Source organism: Melanerpes formicivorus, unplaced genomic scaffold, assembly GCF_026170545.1.
Source record: "Melanerpes formicivorus ecotype bairdi unplaced genomic scaffold, bMelFor1.0.p_v2 SCAF_33, whole genome shotgun sequence".
Classification (NCBI taxonomy): domain Eukaryota; kingdom Metazoa; phylum Chordata; class Aves; order Piciformes; family Picidae; genus Melanerpes; species Melanerpes formicivorus.
Genome location: NW_027142385.1, coordinates 3,142,722 through 3,159,284, shown reverse-complemented (window position 1 = coordinate 3,159,284; position 16,563 = coordinate 3,142,722). Strand labels below are relative to the sequence as shown.

Sequence of the window (16,563 nt, the reverse complement as noted above, 5' to 3'; positions counted from 1 at the left end):
TCCTAGAGCATTGAGAGCCACCATAAAGGGAGGCTGGCAAACCCCACATGCACTGGCTTCAATGCACACAGCAATGTGGCAGCATTTGCATTCTGCTCAGTCTAGACCTGGGACTGTGACATCTTTCATCCCTGTGAGGAAGAATGATCTCAGGACTGTTGGTCCTGCTGCAGTTCTACTCCTTTACCACCCAAAAGGGAGGTTTGCTCTCTTTCCCCAGGAGACTTCCCAGTTCCCTGTCACATCCTCTTTGGCTAAAGATTTCATGGAATTTCTAAACACACCTATCCCTGCAGCTGTGGGAGCACAGCCCTCCTGGGCAGCCCATTCATCCAAACACAAGCAAAAACCCCCTGAAGCCCTTTCAGCTGAACATCACTGAAATTATCTGACAGCCCCTTGACCCTCTTGCCCTTTAATGCCTGTGTATGACTCTTCCCGAGTCTGTGGGACCCTAACAGAGTGCAGGTTGCACAGACCCAGTTACCTAATGCTGAAGAGCACTGGATCTGCCACCACTCCTCATTATTTATGGCCAAGATTTCCAAAGCAAGCAGCCTCCTATTTAAGAAAGTCGAGCGGCTTTGGTGACACAAAATCTTTTCAGACTCAAAAATGGTAGAAGTTTTCCCTCATATTTCTAATGAAAATAATTCTGAGGCTTTGATCTGATTTATGAATGAACATTTTCCTGAAGCAGGAAAGATGATCTCCTGTTTAGAAGAACTTGGTTCAGTTCTTCATGAGTATTTTTGAATGACAATGGACAGACAAATCACTTAGGGACGTTCTTGGAAACAAACCATCCCTGAGTCTGTCTCTTTTCTTTCAGTTGAAATTGTGGCCATTGGCACCTTTCAAACTCTTTTCTCTGTGTTTTCAAGCTCTTTGGTTTCCTCATTCTGTAAAATATGAACTATGTGCCAATGTTGTCCACCTTGCCAGGTTATTTGGATGATGTAATCAGGAACGTAGGAACACGCTCTGATACCAGAGTGATAAGTAACCAAGCAAGAACCTCACCACAGAGATTTGGGAAACTCCAGACATGTGGAACACATCTTGGGCCAAAAAAAGAGATGGCAACATTTGCTCTGGGCTTGTGCCTGCATTTCAGAGTGGTGAACCAGACCCAGAGGGGAAGAGAGACCAGCTGCCCAGTTTCAGTCTCCAACTTAAGCATTAAAAAAAACCCAACCAAACCCAACTCAAATAAATCACTGCCTGCTCAAAACAAATCTATTTTAAAAGTTTAACTTAATAAAAAAATTACAGCAAAGAATTGACTTAGATGGCTAAGAGGAAAAATCAATTCACAGGCTAAAACTCTCTCAGTGAGAGAGTTTGGTTGATTACTAATTCTCAAGATCTCCGCTTGCCTCTTTGTGCAAGCAGACTGTTTAAAAGCATGGCTTGTGCACCCACACACTGCACTGTCACCTATCATAGTATCATTCAGGGTTGGAAGGGACCACAAGGATCAGCTAGTTCCAACCCCCCTGCCATGGGCAGGGACACCCCACACTAGATCAGGCTGGACAGAGCCTCATCCAGCCTGCTCTTAAACACCTCCAGGGACGGGGCCTCGACCACCTCCCTGGACAACCCATTCCAGGGTTTCACCACTCTCATGGTGAAGAACCTCCTCCTCACATCTAGCCTGAATCTCCCCACCTCCAGCTTCATTCCATTCCCCCTAGTCCTATCACTACCTGACATCCTGAGAAGTCCTTCCCCAGCCTTCCTGTAGGCCCCCTTCAGATAGTTACAATACTCCTTTAAAATGTTTCTCAGAGAAGCAGAGCTCCATTCTTTCTGCTTTTTTCCCCCCCTTTTTTCTTTTTTGCCCCAGGTAACAGGGTCTCAGTGACAAGAGAGACATAGACAGACCCTTAATGGTCCCTTGTTGAGCCATGATCCTCAGTTCTGTAGGTGAGAGCTCTTGGAGTGTATGTCTGTGCTATGATACTGATGAGAAAAGCCAGATGGGCTGCCACTTTGCAGCCCCAGTGAGCTCAGAGGAGTCAGCTGGGGTTTGGCAATCGCTTGTTAAAGAAGAGGTGCTTTGAAATGCAGTTATCAGTCTCTCGAATCTCAACTTGTGTGGTGCAGGAGACTCTTGCTTGCTTCACTCCAAATGCAAGGAGGGACCTCAGCTGCATCCAAAGCAGAGAAAAGATTGGAGCAAGAAGAGAGCAGCTGTTTATCATCTTAGTCCCTGGGGAGAAGAGCAAAATTTATTTTCTCAGTAATTTGTGGTTATGCCAGCCTTGCCAGACACATGGCAAAACATGTCCCCCATTGTTTACATGGACAACAGCTGAGACTGAGCAACTTGGCAAAGCCCCACGTGCTTACTATGTTCACCACTAAGTTATCTTAGCCATATATCAAAAGGCTGGGGGAAGCTGTGAAATGAAACCTTCCCAACCCAAGGGCAGCCTTGGGTTTGGTCACTGGTGTCTCCCACATGTCTTTTCACATGATGCCACAGCCTACCCACACTGCTGGAGAGTACAAGGGTATCACAGGCACTTCTGACAACTTATCAGAGGAAGGAAAAAGAATGTATTGAGCCTTGGTCATCACCGGAGGCAGCAGCTGATACATAACTTCATAAGTCAACACAGAAGAAGACAGCAGACATGAAAAACTGCCTGGCAAGAAGGCCCTGCTGTGTTACATACTGAGAGCTGGCACAGGGGCCCCTGTCTGTGGTCAGCTTGTGGGAAGCAATGTCAGCTTCGGCAGCTTGCCACCGCGCTGATGCTCACAGCAAGTACTGAGCCTACGTTAGAGTGATCACTGCTGGCTCTCACAACCTCCATGCTGCGGTTGACAGGCAGAGGGAAGGAAGGCTTCTGAACTCACCTAGGCAGTGCTCTCTAATACTTAACCCCCACACACCACTTTGCAGCCCCTTCTCCTTGACATCTGCACTGTAATCCTGAGCATTTGCAGGCTAAGTTTCAGCTGCTGAGCTGAAGGGCGAGCTGAGTGTTATCCGTGTTTCACACACACTCAAGAATGGCTGAGTGGCTTGTCTGAAGTTGCATGCCACAGGGAGAAATCAGGTCCCTTATCCTCTTCCTCCTCTTATTCATTCACCAAGCAATGCAGCATCTCCCCACCTTGCCTTGGCAGACTCCAATTGTTCTCACAGGCAGAGGCGTCAGCCTTCCTGGCCCTGCATCCCGTGTGCACACCATCCCTCTGTGCCTGCTACTTATGTGGTCTGCTCCACCTATCAAGCTGTCACCTCAGAGCAGCACATCAGCAGCATGTTGGTGCTTGCCAAATGCTATGCAGAACCTGATGACAAAGCCTGCACTGGCAGGAGGTGTTTGCCTCCCTGGCTTGAGGTTGGCAGATGGGTAGGAACCCCACCATGGCACCAAACAGCTGGTGGTACACTCACAGCAACGGGAAGCCCAAAGAGGGAGAGCAGTACCGATGAGCGCAGCCAGACAGGCTGGGAAGCCCAGACGTCTGCTTGTGGTATCAATGATTCACTTACACTATTGTATGCCTACAGCTTTGAGCCCTGGGGATGATCTGATCCAGTGCTGATTTGTAATCCAAAGTGATGGACCCTTTGGGCCAGGGCTTTTCTTTCATGAGGTACCTGACACGGTGAGAGCTTGAGTGTTGCTAAGCCCCAGGCATGGAACCAGCAGCACCAACAGCTTTGCAGAAAAATACAAGGAAACCTCAGTTATGTTTGGCTAAACTGTGAACAGACCTCAGACAAACCCAAGAATCACCAAGTATGTCTTGGAACTAAACTTTGCTCCTTCCTTTCTATTTCTTTTAAAACGTTACTACTAATAATAGATATTGCATGCAAAAATCAGGCGTAAGATGGTGGAGTTGGTGCAGTATTGATACTCCACATGAAAGAGCTACAAGCACACACCAGTAATGAAAATGAACAGAAAATGCAACAAAACCACCCAAACCTCTTTGGATATACTTCCTAAAGGTTTGCCTTTAAGTAGCTTTCTCTAACAGGACTTGACTGCTGAAAACATTGCACTGTTTGAAGCTTAATACGGGCTGCAGTGCAGCCATTTCTGACTTCAGCTACCCGTCTCGCACAGCATAAGGAGACCACATCACTTCTAGCTTTGTGCTTCTTGAATGATGGCTAACTGTATCTTCTCTGCCTGCAGGTTATCTCCCCAAGTGACAGTACATCTCCTTTCTAAAGATGAACTAGGACCAGTACATTCCCTATGCATGGCAAGATGGAGGATAACAACAGCTCCTGTCAGTCCTTACCCTCAGCACAGCACAGACCACAGCCCTGCTGCCCTCACAGCAACAGGGCCTTCTTTAATTCACTGTTTTATCATATTTTTTGGAGAGATGCTCAACTGAACACTAAAAATCCATAAAACCACCGTAAGAAGCCATTCTTTTCAGTCACTGCATTGGCAAGACTTTAGGTTTAAGCAAACAGCCACTTCAGTTCCAGGCCTCCAGCCTACCTCTAAACCAGGCAGCAGATCTGGGGACACACAGCCTGGTGTTATTTCAGTCTCCCTAAAGCACAGTGCACAGTGCTTTAATCATAACTCTCCCTCAGCCCACCCCCAACCCTCTCCTTGCTCAAGAGTTCTCCAGGATCCACATGTTAGGAATGCCCTTGCCTCCTGCATTGCTGGTGCACTGCAGGGAGAGCAGAGTGGGAGGTGGAGTCAGGTCCTTGCATGGCAGACTCACCATGTCCCTCACAGCTCTGTAAAACCTAACTTCCCTGGAAAGCTTTCAAGATCTGACTCATGTCCAGTTCTTCTATTTTAGTCATTCCCTCTTACATCATTCTCGGGGGCCCACAGAGTCACATGCAAACTCCCCCTGCTCCCCTTCTGCTGAGCACTTAATCTGTTGCCTACTCTCATCCCAAACAAAACTAAGTAAAGAAATATATTTGATACCAACTGCTCTGCGCTCCATAGAGTTTTCCAGCTTTGGATGGCAGCTAATAATGGCTTCAAAGGGCTCTCCTTTGCAATGACGACACTGAAACAGAACAGCGACGGTAGCCACGCCAGCAAACCCGGCGATACGAGAGACCAGAAAAATCACAGCAGGCTCACTCATACTGGAAACCAGATGGGACACAGCACAGGCCAGGAGATAAGTGTTGGGAAAGGACCAAGTCAGCTGGTTCCTGCTTTCCATTCTCCCAGCGACTTCCTGAATCACTCTGGATGTCCCTTAATCTTTTTGTTCACGCTGGGAAGTACAAATCATCAGCATCGGCCCATTCAAGATTTCTTATTAAACCTGATATCATGAAACGGGGACGGAGCCAAAACCCTCTGAAAGAGCTGAGCACAACAAAGGTGCTGATGCACAGCCACTTAATCCCTTCTCTAGATCCCAGCCGAAAAGCCTCCACGGATGAGAGATTCCCTGCTGATCTCAGGGGAGCCCCTTGCTTGTAACAGTGACCGCCAGGCCAAAACTCTTGCCTGGAGGATTACAAACTGCAGCCAAAGTACAGCTGGAATGCTTGGAGCCTCCAGCCTGCTCTGAGCAGAAACAAGGCAGAGAGCAGAAACCCGGCACCTAACGACTGTTGCTTTGTTTGTTTGACTCTGGTCAATGAGTCATCCTTACAGCCACTGGGTCTCTGCAATTATTCATCACATAAGGTATTGGTGCAAGCAGTGCCACACAAACCCATGAGGTCTGGTACAGATTGCCATTGCTGCCCTCTCCATTCTCTCTCTCCTCTCCATTCCAGGGAGAGAAGACCAGCCAGCTGGGATGAATGTGGCACTGTTGGGATGTTTGCATGGCTATGGCTGTGAGAACAGCAGCAAGCAGTAGGCGTGGGACTCCTGGAAAGGAGACATTCGCATGCAAGGGTGACAAGGAGAGCGCTGGATTTTTCCGTGTGTGGGTGAGTGGACATGTTGCAAGAAGCATGTGAGTGCAGTGATGTCAGGAGAGGGACCCAGGCTGACACGAAGGACAAGGTGCAAAGCAATGAGACACACCAGGGCACAAATGTGCTCAACCTGATCTCTCCTCTGACTCCTGGAGCCAAAAACTTGGTACTTTTTGCTGAAGGTGGCAGGCAGAATCACTTGGAAGAAGGCTGATATGGGAAAAGTTTCTCTTTCTGTCCTTCTACCTCTTTCCTCAACTCCTTCCACAACTATTCCCACCTGCTGTTATTTTGCTTTTTGCTATGGCCAGCACAACCCCCTTTCTTCTTATATGCAACTCTCACAGTTCCCACCTTGTTTTCAGCCCTACCTCTTCCTCCTGGCCAAGCTCTCAAATTTACTTGGTCTCCTTATTTCTCAAACATGTCTTCATCTGACCTGTGACTGCATTAACTCTGTACCACCACCAAGGGTAAGAAGGTTTCTATACAAAAGTGCACTTGTGTTATTCAAATCAGGATGGTACAAGGGTTGGAGAGAATCACAGCAGAGTGGGAAACATGGTGGGACTGAGGGGAGCACAGAGCAGTAGATGGAACAGTGCAGGCACAGACACCTGGAATGCTGCAATCATGGTGGAGAATTAAAACATGCTTTCAGAGAAGAGCTGGAGGATAGATTGGAAGGCATTGGAGGAGAGAATCTGAGAAGAGTAGGAGCCAAGGGAGTGTGGAGACAGTGAGAAAAAGAACAAAAATGCCTGAGAAATGGACAGGGTGTGGAGGAAAGGAAAAAAAACAATATCTGTATCTTCAGTATTCTTCCCATTTGAGAAAAGAGACATGGAAAGGCTTGTTTGACCTCCCCATTTAGTTCCCATTAGAGGATATGAAGGGACCCAGCCAAAAGCCAGACGTTTTGTTTCCAGTTTCGCTCAACAAGGTCTGCATAATAGACGAGGAAAAACTTTACCGGCCTACCCATCTTGCCCCTCTTCCCAGGAACTCCAGGGATCCCCTGCAAGGAAAACACACAGAGAGAAAGAAACATAATAGGTCTGATTGAGAAAGCAAACAGCCAACCAACAATACAAAACAAAACTAGAGGAGAAAGGGGAATGCAAAACAGGCTAATGACTACGGCATTGTTCGGGAATCAAAATGTCAGCTACTTGCAGTCAGCTGCGAGAGCAGAAGACAATTAACCTTCACCCACTAACTATGGCCCTCCCCGAGGAGGACACACGCAGGCAGCATCCACACCCAGGGCAACAGGCTGAAGCTGTGCTTAGCAGGAGCAGTCATTAAGCTACTGGTCTGGAACCAAAAGAAGGCCACCGCCAAGGCAGTCGCTGGAGAACTCGTGTTTATGTTTCTTATTTAGTTATACAAGCATTAAATCAGCGACTCTGGAGTGCAGGGTAGTCCCCTTCCAGGCAGGCACACACACACACTCACTCCCACATGCTCCTGGGGCCTCTCTTGTTTCTGGACCTTGCATTTGAGGGAGAAAAAACTGGAGTCAAACAGTCTTCATCTCACAGTGACCTTCCTTGTGGTGGGAAGAAGGGATCCCTGCATGGGTAAAGATAAGGCAGGTGGGGGAACATGGAGGAGAAGAGCAAACAAAAGGAAGGGAGGTCCTGCAAAGCTCTGAACACGTGGCTTTGGAGAAGGCCCAATAAAAGGAATGGGGGGAAGGGAGGACACATGGGAACAGCAGTCACAGCAGTCCATCCACAAACCCCAGTCTTGACTGCCCAACTGGAAGCAAATGAAAGGAAAGCCGTTGTCAGAAAGCCCCAGGCATTGGTCCTTCCAAGAGCCAAGCTCTTTCCAGACATCTCTGGTGTGGACAACCAAAATACTAGGCCACTGTGGCTGGCATGTCATTCCTGTGGGAGCAGGGAATTTCCATGCACATCCTGCACCCCACTGTGTCTCACTAAGAAGAACTAGTAAGGGGGAGGAGGAAGGCAAGTTTTTAAGTGAAGGAAGATATAGAAAAACTCCTCTCTACTCAACAGGGAGGTCTGAGGATCCCATCTGAAGCTTAGGTTTTCCTGAGCTGAATGTGAACATCATAGAGGGACACAGGTCTTCATGCAAGAGTAGAAACAGGCTAAAGAAGGCATGGTTAAACATTAGGCATCCTTTTCTCTTTTCAGGAACAAGGAATACAGAAGGTTACAACAGGCTCTGTAGAACTGTATTCAAACAATACACCAAGGTTTTCTTCATGGAATACTCACTCGTTCTCCATCAGCCCCTGGGAGACCAAACAATCCTGGGAGACCAATATACCCCTAAAGAAAAGAGGAAAGAAGTAGTCAAACACATTTCTCCTTTAGCAGCCAGTCAGTCTGTCTTTCCTGAAGAGCAGAGCATCCTCCAGCGTTGGTCCATGGCAGTCGTGATGAAATAAACCTTGAGGCAAGTGTATATGCCCATGGACTGCATGGTGCTGGCTTCCACGATGTAGTCCAAGGGCACATACCCTCACACCAGGGATCATGAGGACTCCAGGCAGGAAGAGGCCAGCAGGAATAAACCTTACCTGGGCTGGCTCTAAGTGCACCTGAGGGAAATGGAGCTTGGTTCAAGGTTAGCAAACGCAATCCAGATTCCTATACCTCCTTTCAATGTCTCCAAGGGCTCTTTCCCTGCCTTTGGCACTCATTCTCCACTGTGGTGTGAAAATGTCCTGTTGCATCAAGCCCTTTCTGCTTGTTCTAACATCACATGGTGGTCACACAGCCAGCCCTTTCTCATGCAAACACCTCTTCCTGGCATGCAATGCTGCCCAGCACCCTGCTACTGGGGGAGGAGCAAGTCCACAACGGTTCTGCCTGAAGCCTTTACCTGCAGATTCTGTTGCACCACCAAAACCTTTTGCAAAACTTTTATCAACCTGAGCATCAAGGACCTTGCTGAGACAGGGAGAGGCTAAATGTGCCACTTCAGGCTCTTTGAATCCAGTGTACAAGGCTCAATGTGTACATACAGACCCTCTGACACCCAGCTGTAAAGAAGCCTCCTTTACACCAATGTTTCACAAACTCCTCATCAGGCAGCACATTTTCAAGTGTGCAGTATCTCTCTACATCCTTGAGATCCTACTCCGATAAGACAAGCTGCATAAAAATCCTCTATTTTCCTTTCCTTGCAACAATTGGAGCCTTGTGTTTAATCCTCTTTGCTCAGTGGTTAGTACAAAGTTACCTTGTGTGCTGGTCCTCTGCAAAGGGCTAAATCGTGCCAAGCAGGCAGAATCAAGAGGAAGTGAATTTCAGCAGGGAGCCCCCTCGGTGGCACCTCACTGTTACAAGAGCCAAGTGTTAACACTGATTTTCTCTCATCTTTCTTTCTCCATCATCACTAATCTCTTACTGTCAAGCTCACTGAATTTTTTTACTAGTCCATCCCTTCCTTTAGGGATAATTCCTAGCCTGGAAATGTGACTACATTAAAACCATGCTGTCTGCTTTTGCCTCCTGAACCCCAAGACAAACCATGTAACTTCTGAACTACTTCCTGTAGAAGAAAAATACAGAGCTGGGGTGTGAAGAACAGTCCAGACCTGACTCCCTCAATCCACAAAGTGCAGATATCTCACCTTGGTACCTAATTCTGAATGGCTGCATTTTGAATTGAGAAAAGGCTTTCTTGGGTAGCTATAAATATTTCAGTCCTCAGTGCTCAGGAGTGCAAAAAGTGGGAAATCATTTTCAGTTCTTATGTTCTGCACATACACCACATGACAATTCCAAGAGGTCCTGGTTAGGCCAGTCAAACAGTTGCCCCAGGGAAAACTTCACCGCTTGCAGAAGCGAGGTGAGCAAGCCTGTGCTGTGTCTGATCTTCCTCCCTCTCCTGCGGGACACTGGACGTGCCATCTCCCTTCCCAGCTCAGGAATACAGCTAGCTACGGGGTCAGCATTTGTTTGTTCCTTGCAGTTTTCCTAGTGATGAAAGCCAGCTGGTTGGGTTTACAGAGAAAGTATCACATGTTAGAGAAATGGGGGATTTTATTGGCTCTGAATCCTATTGTGAATTTATAATTGCAGGAAAAGAACAAACTGTGATTAACAAGAGCCCTTAACTGGTAAAAAACAACAATCCTTTGCAGTGAGAATGAGCCTCCAGCAATTCACTTTGGTGAGAAAACCCAGGCAGGACAGAGATATTAATGTTTGTATTTGCACGTGGCTTCAAGATGCTGGCTTGCTGTTCTGCATAATATAAATCACTCCCAAAGCCAGGGCTGTACCCAAATGAGCCCATATTCAGCGTGGCTGAAGACTGCTGAACCACACTCATGTGGAGCTAAAGAGGCCTTTGGGAGATGGGGCTTGCAGAAAGCTCAGATTTTGGTCATTGGTAGGAATTTGTGTGCTGTTCTTTCCTCTCCTGCAATGTGAGCTCCGAAGGGGCTGACTTTGTCTCAGCAGCGCTGTCGCTGAACTTTGATCTGGGTGCATTCCACATTGAATTTTAAAAGTCTGGTAGTGCTTCAGCAAGCAAAGGGTGCACAGCTCACCTCCCCTCAATCCAACAAATTAAAGCCACTGCAAAATTAGGCATGAATTTCCCAGAGAAGGCTTTGATAAAAACAAGTAGAGAAAAGCCAAATAAAAGGCTACTTACCCGACTGCCTTTTGGACCAGCTTCCCCTATGGGGCCAGGTAAACCCTAGAGCAGAGGAAAAAAAACAAAGACAAATGTGGACAGGGCTTTCACTCAAGCTAACAAGCAGTGCCAAATCCCCAGCACTGTCCCTGTGTGGTTTCAGTGCCGAGTCCAAGGCATATCAACAAAGGAGGGGGAAAAAAAAGGACAAAATGATACAAATAACAAATCTCCCATTGTTGGGGAGCTGCGTCTCTGCAGAACCTGAGACTGCTGCACACAGTGAGCCTTCCCCGGGGCTGAAGTAGAGATTTCTGATCATAAAGGCCAAAAAGGCTAATGCAGCAGGGTGCAGGGAGGTTGTGTTACACTTCAGATGCGATGGACAGTGATGCTCTGTACCCAAGAGCTCTCAGTTCTTTTTCCTGCCTAGCTGAACGCAACCATTGCAGATGATAAATGTATTTCCATACTTGTTTAGGGAGCACAAGTGGACCCTTATGCAGTGAGAAAGTCTAATTTCTACAGCCTGCAGTGCCACTTGGCAGTGCAGATACTACATATTGGCCACAACAACCCCATGCAGTGCTACAGGCTGGGGTCAGAGTGGCTGGAGAGTAGCCAGGCAGAAAGAGACCTGGGGGTACTGCTTGATAGTGGGCTGAACATGAGCCAGCAGTGTGTCCAGGTGGCCATGAAGGCCAATGGCATCCTGGCCTGTATCAGGAACAGTGTGGCCAGCAGGAGCAGGGAGGTCATTGTGCCCCTGTACTCAGCACTGGTTAGGGCACACCTTGAGTCCTGTGTCCAGTTCTGGGCTCCTCAGTTTAGGAAAGATGTTGAGTTGCTGGAACATGTCCAGAGAAGGGCAACAAAGCTGGGGAGGGGTTTGGAGCACAGCCCTGTGAGGAGAGGCTGAGGGTTGCTTAGCCTGGAGAAGAGGAGACTCAGGGGAGACCTTAGTGCTCTCTACAACTACCTGAAGGGAGGTTGTAGCCAGGAGGGGGTTGGTCTCTTCTCCCAGGCAACCAGCACCAGAACAAGAGGACACAGTCTCAAGCTGCACCAGGGGAGGTTTAAGCTGGATGTTAAGAAGTTGTTCTTCATAGAAAGAGAGATTGGCCATTGGAATGTGCTACCCAGGGAGATGGTGGAGTCACCATCCCTGGAAGTGTTTAGGAAGAGTCTGGATGGGGTGCTTGGTGCCATGGCTTAGTTGATGAGATGGTGTTGGATGATAGATTGGATTCGATGATCTCAAAGGTCTTTTCCAACCTGGTTAATTCTATTCTATTCTATTCTACTCTACTCTACTCTATTCTCTTTCCAGCATCAACAGCTATGGAAAGACTTGAAAGTACATTCCCCATTTTTAATTCTGTGCTTATTGATGCATTGTGGTATTGTGAAAAAGAACCCTGCAAAAATGCATAATGAATTTTATATGTTCATTGTCTCCTAGCAAGTTCCCAAGTCAATTTTGTCTAGTTCCAAATGCTGTTGAGCTTTTTTGGAAGGGAAGATTACAATAAAGGAAAGGCTAAGTCGGTATTTTCTGTAGCTGGCAACACTGCACACTCAGCCTGGGATCTGAAAGGCAGGTTGTGCTCTTTCCTGACTCATGCATTGTTGCCAAAGGTTTCAGCCATTGGGGTGAAGTTAAGAATGCTGCCTGTGATGTACGAATCAAAGCAGAGCCAAGCCCTCTCTCCCATCGTGCTGTGGAGCCAGCACAGCTGACAGGAGTAACAAGTAGTAGAATCTCAGCGAAGTAAACAGCTCTGAGGCTGTGATGCTGGATACACACAGCATCCTGACCTGCTGGGGAAAGCTGCCTTCAGAAAAAAAAAAGAAAGAATAAAAAGAAAAAGAAGTCACTTTCCTGACCCAGATCACATTGTCAGAAAGCACTTTTGTTCTTGGTATGTGGAGTGCAAAGATTTCCCTCTGCTTATCTGATGGGCAGGACTCTGTTGAGAATTGCTGAACAGCTTTCACTACCCTTGTATGTCCAATGTAGCCTGGACCTCTCCGTGTTAGTCACCCAACACACATTCACACCTAGAAGATTCTTTGACATGCAGATCTCTAAGAGCTCTTCAGAGTATGAATGGAACATTTAGTCACAAAGTTCTCATCCAGTTCTACCATCTGCACTCTCCAGTGTGCTAAGCAAAGTGTCCACTTAATTTTCAATTCAAAGTGGATCCCACATTCTTGGTAGTCTGAAAGAGGGAGATGAAGGCATGTTCTGCACATCTAGCTCATATTCAGGCCAATAACCCACACTTCTGGGTAAGAACTTGCATATGAACTCACAACAAGTCTGAGACTGCTTGGGGTCTTGGACCTCCCTCTAGCTCCCTTTAAGGGAAAGGGAGATACTTTCCCTTAAAGGGAAAGATGGTGAAATACAACATTGATGTGTCCAGGTTAGATAACCAGGATAAACTCATTTCACTTCAAAGTTTCACAGAGGCCAGGTCTTCTGCCCCTCAACAGATTCCATTTAGGGTCTTACAAATTCCCCCTCTTCATTTTCTTCCTACTACTCAGCATCTTACATCAGTAAGACAACAAAGAGTCCAGTCTTGATCCTTTTTAATTTGCACACTCCTCCATTCCTAAAGTTATCTCTGTGCATTTTCTTTCAGAATGAAAACAAAGGCCTGATTTTCTTGCCTCATCTATTTTTTTTTTTGGCAGCTGCAGATATGGTTTTTATGCATATTTATGGCCCATGCATAATGTTATATATATGTATGCACAATTATGCTGGTGAAATGTACTGGTGAGAGCTCATGTAAGTATTTTCTTTCATCAATACACTTTTTTTAGTGTCCCTGCTCAACTTCAGGTGCAGTTTGTCCCTAAGAGCTTGCAGCTATGTTTCTCTGCAATGCTTTTGATTAATAATCTTTTCTCCTAATTTCCTCCTTTCATTATATTGAAGCAAAAATTGATCAGCTTTTGCTGCAGAAATGAAAGTTTTATCTATCACAGGCATGAAATATTTGCCAATAACCTTAGTGTCCCCCAGAATTGAAAGCCTGTAACACTGATACAACACCTTGGACAGGGAAGAAGGAAAATATTCAGACACGTTCTAGAGGCCTGCACTGTCTCTAGTGGGACATGTATTTAGTGGGGCATATATTTAGCTACCTGCACACCCAAATCCCTAGTCTGTTCACAGCACGATGAGATTTACTGCACCTGCCTGCCAGGATAACCTTTGGCACCTGGGCTTCCATCTGGTCCTCGTTGGCCCTTTGGAAAGAGAAAAGGAAAAGCACAGCAGGTAAGGTGAATGTCACACTTAGGGAAACTTTTTAGCTGCTTCATTCTTTGAGCTGGAGGGAAAGGAGATGGAAAGGATTAACCAGGAGCAATTTGTAGAGAAGAAGACAACATTAAGGGTAGAGAGTGGAATAAATTAATGAGAGGGGGAAACACACAGAAGCCAAGTCAACAGGACCTATGCATTAAGCAAGTGGTGCAATTTCTCTTTCTCCCCCCATCTGCAGTGAAAGCAGCAGATAGTTTGAAACAAGGAGGCTAAGAGAAGGTGTAAGGCTGCATGTATATCTGGCATATGGAACCGTTTTACTGGTGGAGAACCACTGCCAAAATTCTTCAGAACTAAATGGATTTATGTATAATATCCTTTAACATCATTGCTAACAGGGCCTGCTATTCATTGCCTTCCCCCCATCCCCCAACTGCAAACATCAGACTTAACCAAATAAAAAAGGGGGAGGGAGAGAAAGGGAGAGGGGGAATGGGCTTTGGGAGGGGAGGTGCATGTTAGTACTTAGTATGATGTGGTTAGTAAACTCCAGGTGAAATTAATGTGAAAGGAAAAATAAAGGGGGAGTAGGGCAAGCTGGTATTTCTTCCACCACATAAACTTAACATCCCTGAGCAATAAAAATTAGGAGGGCAGTCTCCTCCCACCAACCTGCTGATGCTTGGTTGGTGTATGTGCATGGCTGCCGGCAGCAGGAGAGCTCTCTGCCCATCCCTGTGTGTGCCAAGCCTCCCCTGGCAGGACAGGAGCTGGCTGTCCACGCCAGGCAGGCTGCACAGAATCCAAACCAGCATCACAGTCAGCAAATCCTCCCCCCTTTAAAGGTTCAGTGCTGGAAAGTGGGAAGACTCACCTGGTCTCCAGGGTGACCTGGTGGTCCAGGGTAGCCTTTATATCCCTGTTGAAATAGAATGGAAGAGACAAATAATAAGGAAAAAAACCCTCACTAATGAAATAATCTGGTTTGAATTTACAGGTGGGACTGAAGTAGGCTATTAGATATGGGATATCACTGCAGAATCACAGGGACTTTTATCATGCTGCTTTGTGTCTGCATCACCCAAACCCTGTTGGGGTCTGGCCTAGTGGTTACTCAAGAAGGATTTTGGTTCATGACTAAATGTAACAGTTACATCCACACTCAGAGCTCTCTGTAATCTACACATTTAGCAAAGCTACTCTTAATCCTTAGGAAACCACAGGCTTGCATGGTGAAATGTTGGCTTTGGGCGAGTTGGAGAACTCCATGGGTCACATTTCAGAGCACTCACTGTTGCTTTAGAGCTTGGAATGCCATAAGAAACACCAAAATAGCTATTGACTGTCATGGGAAACCTCAGGGTTTTTTCTAGTTTGAACTTGTCCAGCTTCCCTCTTTTTTAATCTAATTATTACAAGGTATACAATCATAGAATTGTGGTTTGAAGAGACCCCTAAGATCATCAAGTCCAACCTTCAACCTAACACCACCATGGCCATTAAACCATGTCCTAAGAAAGACAAGATGCAGAGTCCTCCATTGTGAAGCTACCTAAAACGGTGAGCAAGCTGTCTCTTAACCTACTCTCTCTCTGCTGAATGAATTAGGAGGAGTATCTTAATCCAGTTTGTTGGCTGGCAGGTTTTGCAGGCTTCAAATCATTCTTAAAGGTCTTTCATAAGCCTGCCTCAGTTTTTCACTTTGGATTTTTGGATTATTTTTGAGAAGCAGGTGCTGGAACAGGACAAAGGTAGCCTGTTCCACTGCAGCATGTATTGTACCAGAGCTTGCTTTCTCTAGGACATGGCTTGGGCTCTCTTCAGACACAGCAAATTCTGCAAATGGCAGGAACTTCAGATAATTTAGCCTATTCTTTATTATCTTGCTTCAGGTGATTAAAATAAACTCACTTCCATCAAGTGGAGTCAGAGCAGGTTAGGAGATACAGAAATGATTGTTTAGCTGGGTTACCAGCAAGACTTTTTTAAAAGACAGAAAATGTAACTTGAAACAAGTGGGAAGAGGAAAAAAACCAAGAAACAACCCTTGCACAAATACCACAGAGATCACAAGATGCTTTCAGGGTGGGTTACAACTGCTTGTTGTAACTCAGCCTCTGCTACTCACCCTGTCCCCAGCCAGGACTCCTGGCACACATCACCTGGCTGTGAAACCCACAGAGGAGCATCCCCTGCTCTAGAAGTCATAACCAAGCCCTGGCCAAGAACTTGGCCTTTTGCTTCACTCACCAGATGAACCCAGGCCTGTTTCTCCTCCCAGGTCCACACCTCCTCATAACAGCCTTTTTATTCTTCCCACGGGCTGCTGTAGAGCTGCAGCCTAAGCCTTTGCTGGCAGAAGTAAGCGATGCTCTCAGCCATCCTGACTACTGCCCACTCCCCTCTGCATTCCTCCTTGATTGTTAGTTCAGACATTTTGGCCTGGAAAGACGTTGATTCCCTTTTCAACAATTCTCTCCTGCCCATCCTTGCTGATGTATCATGGCCACACTTTAGACTGAGCTGCACCTCCTCAGAAGGTGACCTGAAAGACCACTTGGCTACTGCCTGGCCCTTATCTGAAGCACTTCAAAGGTTCTTTCTCCAAATGCTGCTAGTGCCTTTCAGCCAGCAGCTCCTAACTGGAAAGGTCTCAGCAGCTCTTGGAGCACGATCAGCAGACAGGATTCCCTGCCCCTCTCTAGGAATATGCCCCATGAGATCTTCTCTTGCTTATCCTCTC

At 46.7% G+C, this 16,563-nt stretch overlaps 1 protein-coding gene across 3 annotated transcripts in view; it reads right to left on the bottom strand.

The window, feature by feature from the left end:
* The window catches only part of COL27A1 (collagen type XXVII alpha 1 chain), a 171,599-nt gene that overhangs the window by 105,878 nt on the left and 49,158 nt on the right, over nucleotides 1–16,563 (bottom strand). For all 3 annotated transcript variants that reach the window (XM_068155646.1, XM_068155645.1, XM_068155647.1), the window contains 5 exons: nucleotides 14,695–14,739; nucleotides 13,748–13,801; nucleotides 10,550–10,594; nucleotides 8,155–8,208; nucleotides 6,876–6,920 (listed from right to left, as the gene is read on the bottom strand). In XM_068155646.1, coding sequence (XP_068011747.1) covers nucleotides 6,876–6,920; nucleotides 8,155–8,208; nucleotides 10,550–10,594; nucleotides 13,748–13,801; nucleotides 14,695–14,739 — 243 coding nt within the window. The remainder of the gene's footprint in view (nucleotides 1–6,875; nucleotides 6,921–8,154; nucleotides 8,209–10,549; nucleotides 10,595–13,747; nucleotides 13,802–14,694; nucleotides 14,740–16,563) is intronic.